General features: G+C 41.8%; 2 protein-coding genes across 7 annotated transcripts in view; one reads left to right on the top strand and one right to left on the bottom strand.

Annotated features, from left to right (window-relative positions):
- Positions 1-10,118, bottom strand: part of BRAP (BRCA1 associated protein) — a 28,983-nt gene extending 18,865 nt beyond the window's left edge. Inside the window, exons 1-4 of one of the 3 annotated variants that reach the window (XM_079149547.1) lie at positions 9,872-10,118; positions 7,543-7,704; positions 6,434-6,632; positions 4,811-5,000 (exon numbers count right to left, since the gene is read on the bottom strand). In XM_079149547.1, the coding sequence (XP_079005673.1) occupies positions 4,811-5,000; positions 6,434-6,632; positions 7,543-7,704; positions 9,872-9,953 (633 nt within the window). In that variant the 5' untranslated portion in view covers positions 9,954-10,118. Of the gene's footprint in view, positions 1-4,810; positions 5,001-6,433; positions 6,633-7,048; positions 7,429-7,542; positions 7,705-9,871 lie in introns of those variants that run through there. The other 2 variants (XM_079149548.1, XM_079149549.1) reach the window with 2 other exon arrangements.
- An 85-nt stretch (positions 10,119-10,203) lies between these two features.
- Positions 10,204-15,627, top strand: part of ACAD10 (acyl-CoA dehydrogenase family member 10) — a 47,182-nt gene continuing 41,758 nt past the window's right edge. Inside the window, exons 1-3 of one of the 4 annotated variants that reach the window (XM_079149518.1) lie at positions 10,204-10,506; positions 13,572-13,737; positions 15,305-15,492. In XM_079149518.1, coding sequence (XP_079005644.1) covers positions 15,318-15,492 — 175 coding nt within the window. In that variant the 5' untranslated portion in view covers positions 10,204-10,506; positions 13,572-13,737; positions 15,305-15,317. Of the gene's footprint in view, positions 10,507-11,462; positions 13,738-14,447; positions 14,604-15,304; positions 15,493-15,627 lie in introns of those variants that run through there. The other 3 variants (XM_079149517.1, XM_079149520.1, XM_079149519.1) reach the window with 3 other exon arrangements.

Raw genomic sequence — 15,627 nt, 5'->3', positions numbered from 1 at the left:
TACGTGTTAGTTGGGATAAGGATCCATCAAGAGTGTCCAATACCAGAGGCCAAACTCTTGGTGAAGGTCAAGAGGGCCAAGAAGATCCTACAGTAGTGTTCTGAATCATACAGCCACTATAGACTTCCTGAACAGCTTTTAATTCCACTCCAGTGATGTAATTCAATTGTGGGGTTCTGATTATTTATGCTTTCTTAATATGATCAACTGAGCTAAGCAGCTGAAGAAGGATACTCAATTCTGAATGCAGTTTTACTGGAGGTAGAAGGAGAGCTTTCCTGAAGAAAACAATCTGTGGACTGGGTACAGTACAGTGCACGTTAACTTCAAAACGTGTAAAGCCAGTTGTTGGACAATAAATCTCCTTAAGACTAAGAAGCAGCAACCAAAAGTGGCTTCCCTTTCTCTTTGGGAACAACAGTTTTTTTGTGAAACATTACTGGATGAGTAAGCAGCACAGGGAACTCAGGATTCATGTAGTGAGAGAACTGACTGCTTGGAAGTCAGGCTCAGCTCATGTCTTCACGGCCTCCAGCGCCATCAGGAGCTGGTTGCAGCTGCCGAGGAAAAGACCCCGTCAGATCTAGAGCTCTGTAAATGCTCACCAAGTGGCGAGGGTTCCTTGGTGGAAGGGCAGACACATGAGACAAAAGCTATTCAACACCAAGTGCTCCTTTCTTAGAGGAGTTGCGGATATATGCCAAAGAAACATCCTTTTTTTGGAAATGGTAACATCTATAAATAGCTGAGGTTTCTAATCTGAACACACTAGTGTCTTCTTTAAAATCTCAGTATCAGGGTCAGGTGTGGGGGTGCAAACCTGCAATTCCTACAACTCAGGAGGCTGAGGGGGGAAGGCTCACAACTCTGAGGACATCCTCAACAACTTACAGAGACCCTGTCTCAAAATAAAAAATAAAAAGGGCTGGAGGTACAGTTTGGTGGTAGAGTGGTCCTGGGTTCAATCTCTAGTACTATCAACAAAACCAAACCTCAGTAGTAGGGATGGGGATGTAGCTCAGTGGCTCAGTAGTGAGGCAATGAATTCAACCCCCAGTGTTGCAAAAGAAAGAAACGCTCAGTATTAGGAATACAGCTTTATTTGTTCAAATATACTGAATACTGAATACCTACTATGTGCTAGGCTCCGTGCTGTGCACTGGGGAAAAGAGTATGGAACAAAGAATACGTGGTTTCTACTTCAACCCATTATCAAAATGCACAAAAGCTCACAGGGAAGAACACAGGAGACAGTAACTCTTTAAAATGTTTGCACTGTAGGGAGGCAAACATTTAAAGGCACCCAGCTTTTGTTTCTTCCTACTCTCTCTTTTTAGTATTCTCTTCTGAGAATGAACTCAGAAAAGGACAAATCCATTATAATCAGGTTCCTTCACTGTCACAGTGATCAATCATAGTGTTGAGAATACATGCTTACTTCTCAAAAGAGTAGCTACATAGGCTCTGTTAACTAAGCACGCCAGTGAAAATGCGCCAACACACCCTACAGAGAGGTTATCTGTCCTTTTCTTATCACCAAGAACAACAAAATTAAACTCCTGCCTGAGTTCTAATGAATTACAAACTCTTTATCAGTCAGTCATGGTAGCACATGCCTGTAATCCCAGCTATGCAGGGGGCTGAAGCAGGATTGCAAATTTGAGGCCAGCCTAGGCAACTTAGCAAGACTCTGTCTCAAAAAAGAATGCAGCTCACTGGTAGAGCACCCCTGGGTTCAATTACTTTTCTTGTATCACCAAAAAAAAAAAAAAACAAACAAACAAAGAGGTAAGAAAGAGGTTGTAAAAGATACAGGGAAGGCTTATGAATTCTTATTAATTACCTGGTGAGAAAAAGAATAAGAATGTAGAGGGTGCCCCACGCCATGAAGTCAGGCTGCTAGGGTTTGAATTCTAACTCTGACACTATCTGTCCAACTTTGGGAAGTGAACTTATGTGTGCCTGTTTCCTCAATTACACAATTTGAAAGAACCATCACCTCATGGCATTGCTGAGAGGATATGAGATAATGCACAAAAAGTACTTAGAAGAGTCTGGTAACTAGTACATGCTCAACAGTTGGCAGCTACTGAATCTAGAATTCTCATTAGAGGCCCTGTATTAATTTAACAACTTAAAGTCTTATGGCAAGACGGTGTTATTAGGTCTTAGAAAGTTCTTGATAGGACGGGTCTTGACAGATGACTGGGTTCAGACCCAAAATCCAGGGTGAGCAGTAAACAGTACAACTATGGTACCAAGGTAAAGGGCTCTATCCCCATGGAGAAGAAGGAGCAGTAAGCTGTTTTACAGACTTAGAAAATACTGGTCAACGGAGCACCCTCATTTGGTCAAAAGACAGAAGTAAGGCTGGGGGTGTAGCTCAGTGGTAGAGCACTTGCCTCACATGTGTATGGTTCTGTGCATTTGCTCCCCAGTACTGCAAAACAAACAAACAAGCAAACAAACAAAACCCCCCAAGGACAGAAGTGGAAAGGATAGTGCAGATGTATAAAGAAAATCTACTAACAGCAACAGAAAATATCCAAAGTATTATCTGCACATTAAAAGGTAGCAGGAAATTTGTAGGTTTAATAAATAGGTTAGTGTTACAGATTTATTAGACTTCAGACCACATAAAAAGCCTAAACATTTTTTTCCTATCTACATTTGTAATTCTTTGTATAACTTGGAGAAACCATCCTGAAATATTGCTGTTACACAAAGGCTTATAAGCCGGATACAGTGGCACCTGCCTATAATCCTAGCAACTGGGGAGGCTGAGAAAGGAGGATCACAAGTTTGAGGTTAACCTCAGCAATTTAGCGAGGCCCCAAGCAACTTAGTGAGACCCTATCTCAAACAAAAAAATAAAAAGAGCTGGGGGGATATGGGGATGTGGCTCAGTGGTAAAGTGCCCCTGGATTCAATCCCTAGTACCAAAAAGCAAAAAAAAAAATCATCGGAAAGACCTGTAAATAGTGACTGTCTCTGTTTTCCACACCTTCATTATTCTACTAGAAGAGGAATGTGTCCTAGTGATTCAAAGTGGATCCATCCCTCCTCATTTATTTCTAGCTGTGTAATCCTGGGCAATGACTAATCTCTCTGTAGCTGGGTTCTTCATCTGTGAAAGACAACGGAATCCATCTACCTTGAAGGGTTGTAGTGAGGATTAAATGAGACACTATATGCTGAGCACTGAGCACAGTGAATGATACAAGAGCCACTGTTTTCTATGATGATCATTCTTCTTATTATTACATGTACTACCAGGTTTAATAAATTTAAGGTGTGCCACTTTTCCAGTTTCCAAAACTCCTGAGCCTTAGAAGGTCTGCTGACAGTCCACAATATCAGGTAAATACTTTTCCATTCTTAAGGGGAACTTGTAAAACCTACAGTACAACTGAAACACAGGGTTCAAATGTCTCCCTCAATGCTGGGATACTCTGTAACGGTTAAACAACTATGTACCTTCTTGTACCAGGGACTCCACAATAGAAGGGCCCCTGGAACATGTACAAACATAATTCAAGGTCATTTCTCTTAATTTCCTCCACATGCTCAATGAATGGCTGTTCCTACCGAACGCAACTCTGAAGTTCTATAATGAGGAAGGAAAGAGCAAATGGCCCTCATATCATGGGCTCCCTTTTACCTACAAACTCTGGTGACCAGAGAGGTGACAGCAACTGACCCTATAAACCCACCCATTTCTTTGTTAATCAGCAAGCTGGAACTATTTGGGACAAATTCAGGAAGGCTGTTTATCAATGAGGTGAGAGGTTTTTTTCGTTTGTGGTTTTGCAGTACTGGCGACTGAACCCCAAGGCTTTCTATTACTGAGCCCCTTTCATCTTTTATTTTGAGACAAGGTCTCACTATATTGCCTAGGCTGGCCTTGAACCTGTGATCCTTCTGACTCAGCCTCCTGAGTCAATGGAATTTATAGGTATATGTCACTGTGCCTGGCTGAGAAATTAACTTTTGAAAAAAATGCATTTCAAAATCTAATGTAAACAAAACAACCAAAAACCTAGTAAAATTTCAATGGAAAAATACGAAAGGTTATTAAAGGATCAGCTCTTTAATAACCTGAATAATATCTAAAGCTTACCTCATTTTTATATTCACATACAAACATGCATGTTCAAAAGGATGAGTAAGCAAAACCAAGACAGTATCTTCTAACATCTTTAGAACTGAGGTACACAGAAAGTGCTACTTCAGTGAAATGGAGCAGACAGCAAAATCTTCCTACACCAAAAGGCATCTGTTACAATGCATAAGCACTTTCAAAAACTGAAAATATCCTCATTTGTTCTGTGTTTGTCTCTCTATCATAGTAATATTCAGTCAGGACTTAAAAATACAACACTTCAGGTAATGACACAAAATCGCTCGTCACCAAATTTTAAGTTGAAAAAAATACAATGAATTTTATCTTCTAAAATGTGTCAAAGAACACCTTGTAAAAATAAAAGAGATAGGGTAATAACAAATAATATGATAGTGTCAACTTCAAAGCATTTGGGAATTATTGCTTTATTGGAATAGTTACCACTGAATAAACAACCAAAAACCTAGTTTTCAATATCCAATCAGATGCGTAAGAAACCCTCGATATCAATTACAATTGTATTTCTGCTAATGAATTTAGAAGTACATCTGCAGTTAAAATACCCTCAAAGATATGTAAGTCAAGAACCTTAAGTGCAAAAATGTTGTAAATCACACATGGCTAGTATCATACAGTTTTAAAAACACAGTTTCTGTGGCAAAGAGATTTTAATATCTTAACTTTTACCTGTGCACTAAACTTTATCAGCACCATATATTGATTTGGAGTAGAGTCTCTGATGATTTTCATTTGTTCAATTACTTCATTAAATGGGGCGACAAACTTCATAAGGTCATGACTGGTCATTGTAGCAGGGACTGTGAGAATACACAGCATGGCACTGCGCCTCACATCTTCTTTTAAGGAGGTCATCTTACTAATAAGACAATAATTAGACTGTCTTGAATAGACGAGGTATAGTTAGTTTGGATAACACTAATTTGACAACTTATGTCCAAGAAAATAGGAAAAAATAAAACTTGTAATATTTCAAAAATAAATTTAAATAGTTCATCATTTTATTTAAAAATACACACTAGATGAGTAATACAAAATCCCCTAAATGTATCCATAGTGGACTTTAAGGCAAAGTTTAAATTATTCAATATTATATCCCCCCACCAAAATTTCAATCTTCAGTTAAAGGCCTGTAATGGTCAAAATGTGCATTACGGAAAGTCAGTTTGTCTTTTATTCTGTTTAGTTTTTGAAAAATAATCTGTTATTGGGTAACTTAAAAGTAAAACTCAAACATAAACTTCTCTCAAAAGGCCTAGAAGAAAAAAAAAGAGCCTAAATCTAAAAGAGAATTCTAAACCACGAGGATGTGACAAAAGATTACAGAAAGTGTTGCTGGGAAGAACAAGTTGGAAGGGAGGGGAATGAAAAACTTCCCACAATTCAATTGCTTTTGAAATGCTGCTAACTCACTTAATATCTGTGATCCAAAATGGCTACTTGAGTATTTACTGTTTTCCCAGGAGGGACCTGGCAAACAAGTGAAGACAAGGATAGCCTTGTCAACTACCAATTATCAGCTGGGTGAGATGGTGCACACCTGTAATCCCAGCTACTTAGGAGGCTAAGGCAGGAGGATAGTAAGGTGGAGGCCAGCCTTGGGAATTCTGTGAGACCCTGTCTCAAAATAAAAAAAAAAAGGGCTGAGTATGTAGATAGAAGTGGTAGTATGTGTCTCTGGGTTCAATACCCAGTACCACAAAACAAACTAACTAACAAAAAAAAAAAAAAGAAACACGAACAAACAAAAAAAAAAACCCACAAAACCAAACCACCAACCCCTACCAATTATCCAAGAAGCTGACGGTCCAGCTTGTGGATTACCTAGCCAAATGCTTCCTTTCCTTGGGCCTCCAGCAAGCTTTGTTTACACCATAGTACCACAGTAAAGGGTTAAAAAAAAGTAATAAAATTATGATTAGTTAACTGACTTATTAGCTGCTTTAGTATAGGTTTGGTGGAGATATGAGACTACAATGATGCTGTGGATCATTTTCTTGTTTTTATCATTCTTCCTTTCAATTCTCCAATCATCCCCATGTCTAACTGCTAAGAGAACATTTCCCAGGTATTTTATCAAGTGTTCTTACACGTTTCTTTTTTGAGAAAAGCTTTGACCCAAGATCCACAAGATCAACCAAATGTAAAACATCTAAGAATTCCCTAACACACAATACATGAAAGTACTATCTTTTTGAAGCTTAAAATATCTACCACCTCCTTTCTAGCTAAAAGAGTTTTCTCTATCCCAAGGCAAAAAACAAAAGAAAAAGATTTTTCTTTTTTTCTTACTTTGTCTTATATAGGTGCATAATCCCATGAACTATTTCAACTGAAGGATTTCCACTGAAGAATGAAATCTGGTCTGGAAGTTGTTTAGATGGAGAATCAGGAGCTGCATTTATGCATTCTTTACTTTGATCTCTACTTCTCTGCACAGTGAGGGATGCTTCTGAAGACTTCTTTTCTTCCATTGTATCTTTTAGCTCATCTTTCACAAATCAAAAATTAGCAGATTACAAACAGCTGGAAATATGCTGAAGAATTCTAATCAGGTTAAAATTTCAAGTTAGAACAATAAACTATGATACAGAAAATCTAAAGTACTGCATTAAGAACTATATTCACAGAACAGTCAAATGTGGGCACATCCCAACTTTATTTTTTTATTTTTTATTTTTATTTATTTTTTTTGCGGTGCTGGGGATCAAACCCAGGGCCTTGTGCTTGCAAGGCAAGCACTCTACCAACTGAGCTATCTCCCCAGCCCCACATCCCAACTTTAAAACTAATTAACACCCTCAGAAACTGAAGGATAGCTTTAAAGTCCAGCAGTACGGTAACACAAGCACACACACCTAAGTGGGACAAACATTCAGGACTATTATGTTTGAAGACCAAACCTACCAGTTCTGACCATCCCCGTGCTTGAGATGCAGAACATACCCACTCGCTCAGATGGAATGAGTTGGCAGAGCATGGGAGAAACAACATGCTTATCTGGATGCACTTATTGCTGACTTAGGTGGTAAGAAGCTCTCCTCGACCAATGAGTGTTTCAAATACAACTTGTTAGGATTTATATATTTATTTGTTTTTTTTGAGATAGGGTGTTGCTATGTTGCCCAGGTTGTCTTTGAACTCTTGAAGTCAAGTGATCCTCCTGCTTCAGTCCTTCAAGTAGCTGGGACAACAGGCATGTGCCATGCATGATCAAAATAATTTAGAAGAAACATTTAGAGATGCTGAAATGTGCCTTAATGACCTCCTGTAAAGCATACAGGCAGCTTTTAAAAGACAGAAGTATGCTACAGGTCAACATTATAGGCTCATGAAACATGTACAAAACAAGTAACTAAGAGCTCACATTACAAAAGAGTCCAGGGTTTCTGAAAGTATACCTGGGTTGGACTTCATGGTCTCAATGATCACATCTGTCATTTCCCGGCGGCCAAGGTGCTGATGAATGATTGTTGCTTTCTCCCCTGGTGACTTCCCTTCTAAACAGGCAACAGCTGAAGCAAGTGTTTTCTTTTTGATATCCTCATCAGACATTTCCCCAGCTAAAGAACATATGAACAATTAATATCTGAAAATAAAACAAGTTCCTCTCCATTCTCAATGTTCCAGTCAATAGTCTTCCCTTTTCTCTCTCTGCTCTCCCCTAAGAAGATGCTTTTGCAGTGTCCATCTCACTCACTCTGGACACCTGCAGTACAGCAAACAGTCAAAAAGCTACTAGTACAATAAACTCAGAAATGCAGGGTTGTTCTGGTAAAATCAGGCACTTTAGTGTAAATCAACAAGAATCAGTTTTAGAGAAGGTTCAATAGTGACTATGTCTAGAAGAACTAATATTTTAGTAACACTGGTTAAACTGAGACTCTGAGTTGGGCCTAAAATCAAAGTACTAAGTCCACTAATAAACAATACTTCAAAATCTTTAGAGGTCTTTGTGTGTGTGTGTGTGTGTGTATGTGTGGTACTAGGGACTGAACCTAGATCCTTGTGCATGGTAGGCAGGCACTCTGCCACTGAGCTACATCCCTATCCATTCCCCACTTTGACATTTTATTTCGAGACAAGATCTTGCTAAGTTGCCCAGGCTGCCCTGAAATGGCTCGCAGGCACATGCCACTGCACTGGGCTAGAGATCTCTTCTTAAACATCCTGGGTTACTGTCATGCTATGGATGGCACCATATAAATCTATTATTTCTATCTTAAATCAAAGAAACACACAAAAGGGAAAAAGAATTTGGAGACTTGACTGAAATAAGCTCTGCGAGGGTAGGGACCAGGCTTATCTTGCCCATCACTGTATTTCCAGCACTTATACTTTGTGTCCAGCACACAAGGAGAGTTCTCTAAACACATGTTGACTAAACGACTACACAACTGACTCGTTGTAGGTGTTTACGTGTGGCTAATGCCAATTTGGTTGTCTTTCAGAACTAAGGGGTCACTTTAAGTCTTTAAAATGTCCTCAAACGGATGAGGATATAGCTCAGTGGGAGGGTGCTGGCCTAGCATAATGAGGCCAGTGAAATAAAATATATCAGAATAAAATAAATCAAATAATTAAACAAAAAAAAATCCTCATAACCTTGAATTAAAACATATTCAGGGCTGGGATTGTAGCTCAGTGGTAGGGCACCTGCCTAGCATGTGTGAGGTACTGGGTTTGATTCTCAGCACCACATATAAATAAATAAAATAAAGGTCCATTGACAACTAAAAAAATTTAAAAAAAATATTCAACCCTGTCTCAAAAAAAAAAAAAAAAATTACAGTCAATCTTTAATTTGCAGCTTCAATGTTGATACGTTCAAGGAAGCTTCCAATGACCACAGCCTTACTTGCCCTAGTCTCAAATTCTTGTGAATTTTCCTGTTTCTCCTTTCCTTTACAGCATTTATCACAGTTTTAATCCTACATTTATTCTTTACTTATTTAATTCATCTGTCTCCTCCATGGACCTGCTGGTGTATTTCAGCAGAGACCATATCTGATTCTGCCCAAAACTTAAACTCCAGTCATTATTGAGCATTTAATAAATATCTCTTGAATGTATGTTACCAGGTAATCTTTTGAGAACCTGGGAACAGAATCATAGCTGCATTCCTCACTAAGATGGTATATGCTAGTGTTGAAGGGCTCATTCTCAAGTCCAGCTCGCAGAGCTGGAATCCCAGTTTCACCACTTGCAAGTAATCTTAGGCAAATCATTTAATCACCAGGCCTGTTTCCCTGTAAAAGGCGCCAACTATCCTTAAGGTGGTTGCCGAGGTCATTAAAGAGAACGCACACAGGTTTTCAGTGCAGTTTTTGGACATAGGAAGTGCTCCAATTTTATTTCCTAAGATTATCGTCATGCGGCACCTCAGTGAAAAGGAAGAGTTTAATTAAACCAGGGACCGTCAGAGTCGTTGGGGACCCAGTCCCTGCTTTCACTAAGTTCAGAGGAAAGCAAGTGAGACAAACATAACCCGATTCAAGCAGGGCGGAGAGGGAGACGCGCCAGGTGAACACCCGCAGGAAGGCACCGGGAGGAAGCGCGGAGGAAGGATTTCACGTCTGGAGAAGACTGTAGGAAGGCCTGCTAAAGATGGATGGAATGAGGTGGTCCCAACCACCTCTCCCCGGTCTGTCTCCGGACCCGTGCTTCGGGAAGGCGAACCCCGGGGCCCAGTCCCCGCTACAGGGAAAGCGGCGCAGCACTGGAACTCACCCGCGGCGCAGAAGCCGAAGCCGGCGGGAACGGGCGAGTGTTCCGCGAGCTCCAGTCGGATGACAACCAGTGACACACTCATAGGGCAGGCGCTGGCCGGCGAGAGCTCCGGCGGGCTCAGAACAGGCAGGGAGGCGAACGCAGAGGCCGAGCGGCCCCGGGCCGGCAGCGCCGCCGCTGCCTCAGCAGCACCAGTCCCTCGCGCAGCCTTCGGAGCCACAACAACCTGCACTTCCGCCTCTCGGCCGCCGTCGCTGACCCACGGGGTCACGCATGCGCACATGAGCGCGCGCTCCGATTGGGCGAGGCGGCGCGGGGGCGGGCCTGAGCGCTTCCGGACTGGAGCTCCGGGAGGTCGGAGAGGAAGGACAAGTTTGCGTTGCGGGCGTCGCAGCCCCCGGAGGGGCCGAGTGGTTGGTGTGCGCCCAGGCCCGGATTAAGCTCTGCGGGCCCAAGAGGTTTCGTCCTGAGCCCACCTCGGCTGGCGGCGCAGTGTGCCCGGCTCGAATCGCCCGAGAAACCCGCGCTATGCTGAGGGCTTTTGCCTCTTGCTGGGTTTGACCCCTCGCTTCAACCCTCGGAAGGGTTGTTTTGTGTCAGGCCCGCTTTACAGATCGGTACACTGAGGCTCAGAGGTGAAGTTGCTCTGAGGGCTCATGGAGACTCGATTGTAGGGTTTCTGACTCTATTATGGTAGCGCGATGGACTGATTAAGAGAGCACAGTGCTGGTGATAGATCAGGTTCCTACTTCCCACCCCATTACTTCACGGGTGTTTACAGAAAGCCAGACTCTGTTGGAGGTACTCGGGATACATTGGTGAATGGAGTAAATACAGGGTCTACTTATGCAGTTGACCTTCAGCACCAGTTATGTGATCATTGAACTTAGTCGTTGTAGAAAATTGGGGTAATATCCTTCGGTGGTTGTGAGGATAAAATGAAATGATGTGTATAGAGATGACAGTAGCATTCTTTCTAGTATGTCAGATTGCTCTTAGCATGTAGATACTGACAGCTACAATTGATGTGTATATGCCACATGCACTAGGTATATGCTATGATCATATATAAGATGTGTCGTAGTAATTCTGGGCATATCTAGGTATATGCTCTCTCTGTATAACACAACCGCATGATAAATCCATATATATAACTCATGACTACACCCTACGAAATATGTTTCATACCCTCTTTATATCAGGGTTTCTCAGCCTCTGCACTTTTGACATTTTGGGTTCTTTGAGGGTTGTGTACATGTGTGTCCTGCACATTGTATGATATTTAGAAGCATCCGTGGCCTGGTCCACTAGATGCCAGTAGCACTCTTCCCCAGTGGTGATCACTAGATATGTGTCCAGATATTGCCATATGTCCCCTTGGGGTCAAAATCATCCCCTATTGAAAATCACTGGTTTATATGAAAGTGCTTAAGCCATATACACATAGTATGTACATATAATAGGAGACTTTAGGTTTCTTTTTTTTTTTTTTTTTTTTTTTTTTTTTGCAGTGCTAGGGATCGAACCCAGGACCTTGTACATGCAAGGCAAGCACTCTACCGACTGAGCTATCTCCCCAGCCCTCAATATGAGACTTTATGTGAACTTTTTTTGGGGAGTTATAGTACTAGATAACTTTTTTTTTCTTTCCGGTGGTGGTGGTTGTGGGGGTTAAACCCAGGACCTTGCACATGCAAAACGCATGCACTCTACCACTGAGGCACCACCCTCCAGCCTAAGTAATAGATAACATTTAATGGTGTGCCAGCTACTAGTGACTGCTTTACACATTTTATCTAATGCAAAGATAACTTTATTGCCATCATTTTACAGAGGAGGCTCTGAGTAAGTAAAGTGTCCAGGATTTCACACTTAGTGGCAGAGTTAAAATTTGAATGGAAGATATCTTATTCAAGAGCTGAAACTTAATCTCTTTACTAAACCATTGCCTTAATATGTAACAACACAAACTGTGTGCATGTTTGCAAAAACAATTTAAGTAGCAAATCTCTACTATACTAATCTCAGAGGAACACAGTGAGTAGCACTTGTGACTTATAAGATGCCAATTCCAAAGAACTAGAATTATCAGCCAGAAATGGCCACGTTGGATACATTATAGTTCTTTGTGACTACCAACCACTAAGACTTTCCCTAGCTTTTCCCTATTTTCTGATGTATTCAGTTTATGAATGTTCATTTTGTGCAGTTGTGCCCGGCAGTGGGGTAGGTTGTTGACAGGCAAAAGAAAGTACCCAGAAATAGCATGTGAGATATATGAATTATTGGGGAAAGTGTAGCGATCAGTGACTACTCCAAGAAGAGTTCAGTGGCAGTAGGATGAACAGATAGCACATGTCCCTCAACATGTTTCACCTAGCAGCGGTTTCTCTCCCTCATGGTGTTCTGTCCAGTGGCAGCCAGCTGGGCAAGTGACGTGTCCTTTCCACAGTGCCCTCAGTTCCATCCCAGTTGCTACTGAGAGGGGTTTTGTATGTTAGGCTGCAGAAGCAGTGACATCATTGGCATTAGCTTGCTTAGTTTGCTTGTATCACCAGCATCCCAAGGAGATGTCCTGGTATACAGGAAAGAAAGTAGCTTTCTACAGATAACACTACCCTAACCTACTCCCAGTGGATATGAGGAAAAGCCAGTGTCCTTCAAGATTATCTGTATTTGGACTTTCCAACCTAGGCTTGATCTCATGGTTCTCTTAATTTGGCTAAGTTTTGGGAAATAGAAAGGGTGCATTCAGGGACACGGTGTTTTTACTGTTCCCTTTTCTTTAAAGATGACAAAATGCATCCTTCTAACTCATTTATATGAGCATCTTATCTATGTCTAGACACTGTACCAGGCCCCAGGGGATGGATGTATACAAAGATGAGTAGGATAGTCCTTGCCTGGAGGGAACTTACAGTAAACATGAAAACAATGCCTAAATAATTGAGTAAGAATTCTACTAATGTGTGGAGGAGGAGCAATGGGTCAGGAAAAAATTGCCAACATCTTCTTGGAAAAAGAAAGAAGCTTCTGTGAGGAGATAAATTCAAAGCTGTGATGAATAAACAAATGGGAATTCATGAGGTACAGCCCAGGAAGGGGTTCTAGTCAGTGAGCACAGGAGGGACAAGAACTTAACAGCACTCTTTACTCTGAAGAGAGCATTGTTGGCAAGTGGCTAGAACAGAACTGTCATCTGAAGGTGGAGGAATAAGCCAGCAGCCTGTGGGAGCTTCGCCCACATGTCCATTAGTGGGAGAGTGTGGAGGACAGTGACCTTGGTTAGGATTATTGAAGTTGGCCCCTTAGGCCCCCAAAGACACTTTTCATTTCTCCAAAGCCCTCACACGAGACAGGTTTACATTTTTATGAGCCTATAAATAAATTTTTCTTTCTATCATAAGCTTTGGTATTGGCATAGAAACATAAGTAAAACCAAAAATACAAATCAACCTTGAAGGTTTTTTACTTTGAAAATTACCCCAAATTCAGCAGATTTCCAATTGCCTAAGAAGCACATTTTACCATTTTTCAGAATTACTGCTTACGATTCCTTTCTTTAGATGCTTACATAGATTTTTGAGTCTTTAAGGCAGCCCTGAGATGAATTCCATACAATTATGAGTTGTCTTGCCATCCTGATTTACTCTAACCTGATTTAAAAAAATACAAAACTTTTTTTTTATGTGTGTGCTAGGGGTCAAACCCAGGGCATTCTGGGTGTTATGCATTCTCTTTACCTCTAAACTATATCCCCAGACAACTCCCCCCACCTCCTTTGTGAGATGGTGACTCACTGTGCTACCCAGGCTGGACTCAAAATCCTGCACTCAAGTGATTCTTCTGCCTCAGCCTCTTAAGTACATAAGACTATAGGTGAACGTACCCCACCCTTCTAGAAACTCTTGTTATTGTGGCAGTATTTGGGATTGAGCCCAGGTTTCAAGCATACTCTATCACTGAATTAAAGCCCCAGCCTTTTATATTTTTTATTTTGAGATAGGCTCTTGCTAAGTTGCCCAGGCTGGCCTTGAACTTGCAATCTTCCTGCTTTAGCCCCCTGAGTTGCTGGTATTGCAGGTGTGTGTCACCATAGGCCAGGAAAGCTTTTCAACTATAGAAAACACATAAAAAAGCTTAATGATTTTCAAGAGAAAAATAGCAATCCTCTTAGTTCTTTTGTTTTTTCCCCCCCTAGCGTTTATTTCAAACTTATAGAAAATTTGAAAGAAAGGACAATGATTTCCCATGTACTTTTTAAAAAAAATCTAGATTCACCATTAATCTCAGTTCATGTGTATGTAGGAATATACACATGTATGTTGTATCAGGAGGGGTTCTTGCACCTTTGTGTGCAGGGTGGTGTGTATGTGCATGTGTGTGTGTGTGTGTGTGTGCTAGGGATGGAACCCAGGGCCTCACCTATGCTGTCAACTCCCCACCACTGAGCTCTTCCCTGAACCTCTTGAAGGTGATTTTAAAAAAGAGGCAGTGGGAATCATTCAGAGGCTAAGGCAGTGATCAGTATGAGAAATGATGATGTCTTTTTTTTTTTTTTTTTTTTTGCGGTACTGGGGATTGAACTCAGGGCCTTGTGCTTGCAAGGCAAGCACTCTACCAGCTGAGCTATCTCCCCAGCCCGATGATGATGTCTTGATGATGTGATGGAGACATCCTAAGCAATAGGAGAGGGAGTACAGGACATCTTGGGAGAATACAGGAAAGATAGGTAAACTACAACTCAGGGGACCATTTGGAATTAACCAGGCAACTGAAACCAAGTGTTCCAGGTCAAGGGACCAGCATATGCGAAGACCAGAATACAGGAGGTGAATACAGTATCTTTAAGGAAACTGCACATAGATTTTTGTGTTGGTATCTCCTAGTTGAGGTGAAACAACAGGGTGAGTTGAATTGCTGCAGACTGGGGGAAGCAGATCTTAGGAGGCCTTTAAAACCAAGTTAAGGAACTGAGAGTTGTATCTTGAGGAGAGAAGGGAGCCATTGAAGGTTTTAAATGGGGTTAAGATGTGATCAGATATATAGTCCTGAAAGATTATTCTAGCTGACAAATGAAGAAAGAATTGGAAAGAGGTTTGAGGCGAGGCAGGGGACCAGTTAAGATCCATGGGCAAGAATGATGACAGTGAGAAGGGGAAGGGGTAGAATCGACGACATCAGAGCAACTCGAGTTGTTGTGGCCTAGTTGAGATGGCAGGAATTTAGGGCTGAATCCCACTTTTTAGCTCAGGCAGCTGGGTGGACGATGGAGCCCTTGGTGGGTAGTCAGGGTGGGAGGAAACACTGAAGTCAATTGTGGATGTGGTTTGAGGCAGTTGGTGATCCCTAGTTGGCATTCCGAAGCTCCAGGGCAGGGGCCTGCATGGAGGTAGTGAAGTCAAGCTGTGCCCTGTGCCTTCTTCCCACACAGCCTGAGCTCAACATGTGCGTAAGGAGGCTTTTCCAGTCCTCATATTTCCACTGGGCATGGAGAGCAGCTTTCCTGAAGCCCATGCAGCAGGGAACCCGCCGACAGACACATTCTGGCAGCACTTACAGAGCAGTGATTTTTGACATGGGTGGAGTTCTCATTCCTTCACCAGCGAATGTGGCTGCAGGTGAGCTTTTCATTCTTTTTCACGTGAGAGCTGAAGAATGTACAGGGACAGGGAAGAACATCTGGGCCACAGCATACGCCAGAGGGCAGTGCTCTGGCCCTTGAGTCAAATTCCGAGCGCTACTTGATGGCTGAG

Source organism: Sciurus vulgaris, assembly GCF_902686455.1.
Source record: "Sciurus vulgaris genome assembly, chromosome: 8".
Lineage (NCBI taxonomy): Eukaryota > Metazoa > Chordata > Mammalia > Rodentia > Sciuridae > Sciurus > Sciurus vulgaris.
Note: the sequence above shows the minus strand (reverse complement) of the source record. Positions and strands in the feature narration are given on the sequence as shown.